Source organism: Salvia miltiorrhiza, chromosome 1, assembly GCF_028751815.1.
Source record: "Salvia miltiorrhiza cultivar Shanhuang (shh) chromosome 1, IMPLAD_Smil_shh, whole genome shotgun sequence".
Taxonomy (NCBI): domain Eukaryota; kingdom Viridiplantae; phylum Streptophyta; class Magnoliopsida; order Lamiales; family Lamiaceae; genus Salvia; species Salvia miltiorrhiza.
Genome location: NC_080387.1, coordinates 67,425,733 through 67,435,353, shown reverse-complemented (window position 1 = coordinate 67,435,353; position 9,621 = coordinate 67,425,733). Strand labels below are relative to the sequence as shown.

Here is a 9,621-nt window from a genome sequence, read left to right as displayed (position 1 = left end):
TTTAAATATGAGTGGAATGATGTTGACCCTACTACTAAAAATGAATGTGACATATTTTTTGTGGACGGACGAAAAAAGAAATTGTGACATATCTTTGATGGACAGAGGGAGTATTTCTTAATCTTCGTGCTCAAAAGAAATTGTGACATATCTTTGATGGACATATCTTTGTAATGAAATGAGGGGTGTTGAACTTTTAAATTTATCTCTCGTAGGTTTCAGTCCCCTTCCAGCCTAGCTATATGCACTACAAAAACTATACATAGTTACATACAGTGTCAAATTAACTAGTGAATAAAAGGCTTAAATCGCACATAAAAGGTTACGAAGTTTGTTACAAGAGACAATAATTTGTGGTTTATTAATTAATACACCCGCTTCATCCACAAAATACATACACGGTGTGATTGGGAAAATGTGTGTTTTAATAAATTATTAAAGATGTATTTTGAGTGAATAAAAAGGTCTCATAAACGAATTATACTAGGAAGAAAATATTTAACGAGAATATGCACTAATATAATCATATTGAGTAATGAAACCTCAATTTTTGATAATCCATATGAAAAATACAAATTATAGTTATTTTCTATAATTTCGGTTTAAAATACTCTTGACCCCGCGGATCATGCTCTACTCAACCCAACCCGTACACGTGATTCTCCCTCTCTCTCTCCCCCTCCCCCTCCCCCTCCCCTCCCCACCCCCAATGTGGCACAAATGGGCATAATTGTACCAAATGTACCTAATGAATGCCACAATTAACACAAATTTATCAATTTGTACCAATTGTACCATCATTCAATCTTCAGTAAATTGGCATAAATGGGTACAATTGTGTCAAGTGTACCTAATGAATGACACAATTGACATGAATTTACCTATTTGTACCAACTGTACCATCATAACCTGCGCGCCCGAGCTCGAACCCGAAGCCCAATATCCGCACACAAATCCGAACTCGGTCCGTCCTAATTAAGGGTAAAACAGTCATAAAATATAAAAAATCACTAAAATTTAGGTTTTATAGATGGAAGGCCAAATATTGAGTTTCATTGCTTAATACGGCTATCTTAAATGTTGACTCAAATTAAATTTTGGTAAATATTGTGTGTGAATAAATTTTAGTAAAAAAAAATATAAAAGAATGTATACCAATATAAAAATATCACTACAATTGAACGGATAAAACTCATAAAAAAATATTTTTGTCTATGAACACAAAAAATATTTTCTCCATCTATAAATATTGTAGTTTCATTACTACTTTCGTCTGTTCATAAAAATTGTATTTTTTCATTTTTGGAAAATTATCTTTTATATTTTGAGTTTCACACTTAATATTTATAAAAAATTAATAACTTACATTTTTCTATTTTGGTGGGCCCAATGGCATTAAAGTATAATAATAACTATTCTTTATGGAACTTTTTAAAATATATATTTTTAAATTATTTTATTAAAACTCGTTATCTCTATTTTATAATATTAGTCAGGGGCGTAGCTAGGGGGGCTGAAGCCCCCTCCCAAATTTTGAGTTTTTTAATTTATTTATTTATTTAAAAAATATATATAGATATATGTTTATATTATAAAAGAAATTTGTTTTACAAAAGATGATTAGCTTGTTATATTCTTCCATTTATAATTAATTTAAGGATAATTGTATTATTTAATACTATATAATCTATAAAAATATTATACATTATTATCACCATTATGCTTGTCTTTTAATAGAAAATGCCTAAAATTGATGGAGTGTCCAAAAAAAATTTGTTTGCTATTATTACAATGCTTGTCTTTTATTATTATTGATTCTAGCTTGTAATTTATTGAAAATATATAATTTATGAAAATATTATTCATTATTATTGTTATCATGCTTGTCTATTACTAAAAAATGCCTAAAATGTACGAAATGACAAAAAAAAAGTTTGTAATTTATTGAAATTAATTTGTAATATATTGAAACTATATAATATATGAAAATGTTGTTCTTTATAATTACTATTATGCTCGTCTTTTAATAAAAAATGCTTTAAAAATACAGAATGTCCCAAAAAAAATTGTAATGTATTGAAACTAATTTGTTATATATTTAAATTATATAATCTATGAAAATATTGTTCTTTATTATTACTATTATGCTTGTCTTTTAATAAAAATAATGCCTTAAATATACGGAATGTTTAAAAAAAATTCCTGGGGGCCCGAACCCCGTGTAAGTTCAGCCTTTTCTCAAATTAATTCATGGCTCTGTCTCTAATATTAGTATAATTTTTGTGAAAGGATGGAGTATATAAAAAAAGTGAATAGAGCCTCGGCCCACCACTCAAGTTCTTTGATTTATAAATTTAAATTTAAGACACTTGTCTATCTGGATACACTGAATAAAGCGGCAAACGAATAAAAAGAGAAAGAGAAGAACATGTAAAGCCAAAGAATTAAGAAAACACAGGCCTGCCATAATAGGAACTACGTGTCGTACACAAAATCTTTTTTAAGAGATGGTTCATGGTTGCCAATGAAAACGAACTAGTTAGAATTGTGGAATTGTGTGTTTTAATTACATTAATATTTAATAGTATATTTATAATTATACTATTAATAAAATTATATATATATATCATTGAAAAATGAGTTTGAATTCGAATGTTAACACTGAATTGTGATAAACAAATTATCGTACGTATTTAAGCAAATAATATGAAATCCATTAGAATTGCTAGAATAACATATTATATCCCGGTCGTCGTTTATATATCATATGATGGTGATCTTTATATATTTAAAAACATGTGTATATATTGAATAATTGATAGGAATGAAAAATCATTTCTCAACAAATTGACAAATCGGAGTACATAACTATCAAATTTCTGTATACCAGATTTGACGTACTGAAAATAGGTAGACAGTCACACTCAAGCACCTTTGACCTCACGAAAATAAAAGTGAGGAGTGGAATGAAAGAAAAATAAATAAACTCTCAATATTGGTAATAATCGTTCGTCTGTATATACTAATTAAAACACGTGCGTATATGTGCATAGAATGATGAACAAAATTACTTTATTCTTATGATTAATCTTGTTTATTCATTGTGATTTATTTTCCGCACGTAATAGTCCATTTACATTACACATTATCGATTGGATGGGTTGATAACTGATATATCTATAATTAGTGTAAACCTTGGAATATTGATACGTGATTTTATACATAATCTCTACTTTATTAGCATTTCTATTCCCAGTCAGTTTCTCGAAAATATTGATACGTGATTTTATACATAATCTCTACTTTATTCATTATAACCCTTAATTTAAAAAAATATTAATAAAGTTACCCTTCTATCGTCATAATTCCAAATAATAACGATCATCATGATTCCCATTTTTCATGTGATTGGGGAAATATCTCACAATTGAATAAAAAGTGGGAGATATGATAATTGTTATTATTTGGGGCTATGAGGATCGAGCAGTAAATTTATTACCATTTTTTAATATTTGAGGCTATGAGTAAAATGAAAATTATGTATAAAATCACCCAGAACCGATCACCTACCCACTGTGGGCATGTATAATGTGCCCACCATGATGTGGCAATTGTAATTATAGTAAGATAATTTTAATTAGAGTAAGATTTATTAGTTTTCTTTTCTAATTAAAATTGTCACATCAATGGTAGGCACATTATGCTTGCCCACGGTGGGTAGATGATCGGTTCGGTAAAATCACCAGTATTGATGCCAATGATGGAATGTCTTGAAAACCTGAGCCCAGTTAATTTGTTGGCCCAATAAGATTGTAGTTTCATTTTTAAAAGTGCATTTGATTCTCCATTTTCACGTCCAGTCCACTAATAGATATATTCTTCCGTCGCACAAGCCCTAAAGAAAGCCCAATATATTTTTCATAAGTTTGTTTTGCCTATTTTCTCTACGTAATTCGGATTTAACCTTAATTTATTTTTTATTTCATAAATATATAAATTTACAAAAAAATAATAATAATTGATTTATAGGTCTAGGATTGCATAGTTAACACTGTCAATTCTTCAGCTCTAGAGGTTTTCCTATATTTCACTAATTTAAGTAGACAAAGAAAATATTCTTGTTGGAATTGTTAATTGTTGCTCATATGTTTATCTTAATCTAGCAATAATTTTTTTTTAAAAAAAATAAAATCGTACGAACTATTTATTTATAGTGCGCCAACTGGGCTTTGCTTTCCACAAGGTCCCGGCCCGCGCGCGCCAACAACTGGACTTCAAAGATATACAGCATTTCAGTTAATTTTTGGAGATGAAATTACTTTATTAAAAAATTTAAAACTTTTTTTTAAAGATTTTGGATGTGTATGACACGACAAGCGTGAAGTGTTGTAAATTGTAATGAGTCATATGTGGCAAGACACATGTTATGTAGAATACTCTCTAAATTTTATGTTTCAAATCTTACCCAACACATTTATAAATATTTGTACTTTTTTTTTATGCAACTAGAATTTTTAAAATAAGCAGCTGAAATTATATTTTTATATTTAAATGTAAAAAATATAAATTTATACATAGAAAATAAAAAATATATACATAAAATATAGTAATAATTAATTAGAAATTGCCCGGACACAGGCGATCACCGAGTCCAGCAGCCCCAGGCTTGGCTCCGCTTTTGTTAGTCTGTACAACTTGATTATTGAGTAGATCTTTATGTTTTTTTATTTGATTTATTCGATGAAATAAAATTTTATGTTTATCTAAATGGTATTTCAGTCCGTTTATATTCAATTAAATTCCGTACAAACCAGTTAGAATCAAAATTATACTCACAACATTCACCATTAAACAAAATTAAATAGCTAAAATTCAATGTTCAAATTATATCAATTCTTTGAAGAAACCAGATGGTCATAAACAACCAAGAGTTAATCCAGGCTGTTCATATCTTCGGACGTGGATCAAATACTATACTAACAATTTATATTTCTAAACGTGTTATAAAATTTATAAATAAATATAATATTAAATTACTCTAATGCCCTTAAAATAGATATATAACTAGAATAGAAGATAAAATGAATTTTATAAGAATAGGCTCTTCTACGATAATATAGTAATTTTGTCCCATATTTAAGCCACACTTCTTATTACACGTATTAGATTATACCAGAATCGATCACCTACCCACCGTGGGCAAGTATAATGTGCCCATTACTGATGTGACAATTTTAATTTGGAAAAAGAATTATATATCTTACTCTAATTAAAATTGTCTTACTCTAATTAAGATTGCCACATCAGTGGTGGACACATTATGCTTGTCCACGGTGGATAGATGATCGGTTCTATAGATTATACAGACTAATAAAATAAAATATAAGATAATCTAGGATTTTATAGAAAGGAAAGGATCTCACATGATTGCACAATACATCAGCGGATCAATTGCTTTCCTAATTAATTATGAAATAATAAATGAGAAGTGCTTGGTTAATTTCCTTGAAAAATCGTTGAAGCTTTGTCATTCTTACCTGGCACGAGCAAACTCGTGTTGTATGTGTGTCAGTGTGTGGCACTGGCAGTGGTGGACAGATAGACACGTCCAAATTAAGCTATATGTAGATTTATTAATTACAAATTAATTTGGAGACCGCGTAACAACTTTGCAAATATTCCATTCCAACTCCATTGATTACTCCCCAAGTAATCCATATACTTTGAATTTACTCACAAAATGCGTTCACTTATACATTTTTTTTATTTGTTTTTTCTTTTCATCCAATGATTGTCAAGCTCTCGTTAAGCTGTAGCTTCCAAGTTTTATTTTTCCTTCAAATAAAATTATCTCACCATAACGCCCATGAGTTAAAGTGCTTATGGTGAAAGGGTAAAGTTAGGATTTTAAGATTTTTTTTGGACAAGGATTTTAAGAATTAACAAACGAACAAAATTACACATACGTAGTCAGAAATAAAATTTTATTTATATACTTAAATAGTGGGGAGGGTGAAATTATACAATGAAATCTAAATATAGTATAAAAAGATCCAGATAATCGTCGCGACTGTCAAAGGCTTGGCCCAATACTGTTTATATTCACTATAAAAAAAAAATCGAGATTAGTTACGAAAATTTTGTCTCAAAATCCCATAATTTTTTGTTGTCACTAAATATGGCCTAAGGCGAATTTAGATAAACGGTCGATGTCATTGTGTTAGAAATAGATATTGGACTCATTCCTACTTAAAAGGCCTTATAAGGGAGAGGGTTGCCTCACCATATAAAGTGGCTCATGCCACTATCTCCAATCCAATGTGGGACACTTCAATACATTGAAATCCGGTTGGGTCGTGAAATAATTTTGCGATGACAAAAGTCGTCCGTAGCAGGTTAGCTTCGGAATTAGAGACGAAAAATCTATCGGAAAATAATTCGATTGTTGTCGTCGCCATATTGTTTTTGTTATGGGTTTATGACGGACATTTCTGTCGCAGATTTACGATGACGTCTATTCGTCGTTAAATTTGGCGGCCAACACAATTGCTTGTGACTGGCATTGGCGACCTCTGATGTTGCAATGAAAATGATTTTTTAACTATATTATTATTATTATTATTATTATTATTATTTTCCCTGGATATATTAATTTTATATATTGATGCATAATATATTACATTTTCACACAACATAATTGAATACTAATTAAAACAAATCCATAATATAGAATACAATAGTATCTTAAATGTCAACATTAACAAAATTAAGTATTTAACAAACAAAATCCAAGATTAGTAACAAAATTAAGTATTTAACAAACAAAATCCAAGATTAGTAAGTGATAAGCACTCATTTTGCACAAATTTTGGTTGATTTTCTTTGCATTTTTATTGGTGTCTATTTATTGGTTTTCGCTATTATACAAATATATCATGTGTGAGTATAGTTTTACATGTTTGGTGCAGATTTTAAGTGTCTTGGAGCAGCTAAAATCACATAGTACTTGAAGGTTGAGAGTTACAGAGAATGGACCATATTTTTAGTATCTTGTACTTGATAGGATTGATTTTAACTCAATACGAGTTCGTGGGCGAAACATGTCTTCCACCACGTCTAGTAGTAACTTGTTCATGTCTACCTCCTATAACTCAGAGCCATAACTTGACTGAGATAGCCCTGCAATCTTGGCCGTCACTATATACACGATAAGTTATCATTACGTACAAATACATAAAAATGATATTGTAATAAATAAGTTTAGAGATAATTTCAGATGTATGCATTTCGAGCTCTGGGATAGGTACATTCGCCACTCTTCACATGCAGCTTCTGGAAGACTGTTGAATCCACTTGTTCATCTGTGACTCCTTGCATTTTCTTCTATTCACACAAATTACAAATTAATAAAAGTTAGTAAATTTAATAAAGTTGAAGTCGTACTAAATTATAAATCAGTACTTACCAATATTGCAACGTGGTGGAAGGCACTTCTCGACCCTCCAGTCTCCACCAAGACCATAACGCCCAAACATCCTATTATTTTGTGCTTTCCTCGCCTTATAAGCTTCACTCCATCCTTGTTCCAATACTCTAACCATAAATTTCATACATTATCTCATGTAACGAGGTCTCACATCTAGATGCTCTAGGTGTACAAGTGAAATAAAAAAAATATAAAACTACATGAGATGATTCGAAGTATAATTTTGTTTTCACTTTTATTTTATAATTTTATTATAATTCCATTTAGAAGGTCAGGGGTTAGAAGATAAATGAAAATTATGGTGAGATAAATATAATGGAGAATCTGAATATTAAAATTGTTGCAATCGCCTTTTTCTCCAGAGAAAAAAAAAGAGTGTTAGAAGCACTAAAAATTTACTGATCAATATTCGAACATTAAATTAAAGCGGCACACACCTACAACTACAATTGGTGGCCACACAACATGCGACATCGTGCGATTTTAGGCATTCTACCACGTGGGGTTTCCATCTTTCAACCACAATTTCAGCATCTTCTAATACCATACTCCATAATTCAAGAGACGTGTCACTAATTCGATCGAGATATTAGAATTGCATGTTTGTGATTGTCACCAACATCAAATTTGACTGAAATTCCTCCCAATTAATCAAATCAACCACAACAATTAATCCAGAATTGGTATTAGTCATCTAATCCAACCATATGAATTCAACAATGACAGAACAAAGAATTACTAATACAAGAATAATTGATCATCAATGAATAAAAGAATCCAATCACTTTTCTCCCCTCTAATTCTATAAATATATCTGTATCTACTTTAATACTAGTATATTGTAAAACGAATTCCAGTATATTTAATCGGATAAAGGCGGCAGCGCACTTTCCACTTCTTCACCACACTGTAGTTCAGGCGGCGGCGTCATGTTCAAGTCGAAATTCCGGACGATGCCGCCGTTGGAGGAGGTGGTGCGGCTCTTGACGGCACTGCCGCCGATCACGCCTTCGTAATGCCTCCGCTTGTGTCCACCGAGAGCCTGCCCAGTCGCAAAACTCTTATGGCAGATTGAGCACTCGTGGAGCCGCCCGCTAGGGTTCAGGGCGGAGACGTGATTCGCCGCCGCGGCCGACTGGTTGCTTTCGTCTGACGCAACCGCGGTGGCTGCCGGAGGCTTCGCGCGATGGCTAGCCTTGTGGCCGCCGAGGGCTTGGTACGAAGGGAAAACCTTGTCGCACACGCCACACCTGTATGAATTGGAGGCGTCGGCGGGGGCGGTAACGGCCGCCGTGGTCGGCGGCGTAGCGTGAGATGTTTCTATGTCTTTTGTGACGCAGGTGATCGGCGAGTCCGCGGCGGGAGGACTGACAGTTCCGGCGGCGGCGGGGGAGCGAGCGCCGTCGCTGCGGGCGAGCATGACGAGGCAGAGGGCGAGATACTCGTCTTCGGATTGATCGCGGGTGATGAGGCGCTTGGAGCGTTTGTTTTTGGGCCACTGCAGAGAGGCGCGGGAGGGGTCGATGTCGTCGAAGCGGCGGGAGGGTTTGAGGGGCGCCACGGCCGCCGAGGAGTTGAGAGTGTCGAGAGCCATTGGTAGAGAAATCGTATTTGTTGGAGTGGAAGAGTGAGGGAAAGGTAAGGAGTTGGGGGATTTATATATATAAGTAGAAAGAGTTGGCAGTTGCGTGGGGAATGGCGGTGGGGGTAGGGGAGTTGGATTATATAGAGTGTTGCGTTGTCTAATCAAATATTTTAGTCCAAATTCTGTATGGATTATGATTGAATTAATCAAGAGTGAAAAGTTAGAAAGGTGTAGAGACTCTTAGACAAGTAATCAGAGATCACACGTCTTTGGGTATTAATTTGGTGAAAAGAAAAAGGAATAATTTGAGGTCAAAATTGAGTGGGAGTGGGAGTAGGGCAATACTCCCTCCGATTTTTATTAAGTGTCCCCAGCCGTCAAAATACACATACCAATAAAATAAGATATTTTACAGTTGTAACCTTAGTAATTGTCATAATAAATGCATTTATACAACTAATTATTACATTCATACAAGTATTAAATAAGGATAAAATAGGAAAAGTGTCATAAATATACTCTCAAATTTTGAAATGGGACACTTATTGAG

General features: G+C 32.7%; 1 protein-coding gene across 1 annotated transcript; it reads right to left on the bottom strand.

Annotated features, from left to right (window-relative positions):
- Positions 1-8,155: 8,155 nt before the first annotated feature.
- LOC131005274 (zinc finger protein ZAT6) lies at positions 8,156-9,409 on the bottom strand. Its single transcript, XM_057932160.1, has one exon. The coding sequence runs from the start codon at positions 9,078-9,080 to the stop codon at positions 8,349-8,351; it is 732 nt and encodes a 243-aa protein (XP_057788143.1). The 5' UTR covers positions 9,081-9,409; the 3' UTR covers positions 8,156-8,348.
- Between the last annotated feature and the right edge of the window lie 212 nt (positions 9,410-9,621).

Excerpts from the sequence above, each read along its gene's own strand:
- LOC131005274 (XM_057932160.1), bottom strand. The coding sequence starts at position 9,080 with ATGGCTCTCGACACTCTCAACTCCTCGGCGGCCGTGGCGCCCCTCAAA.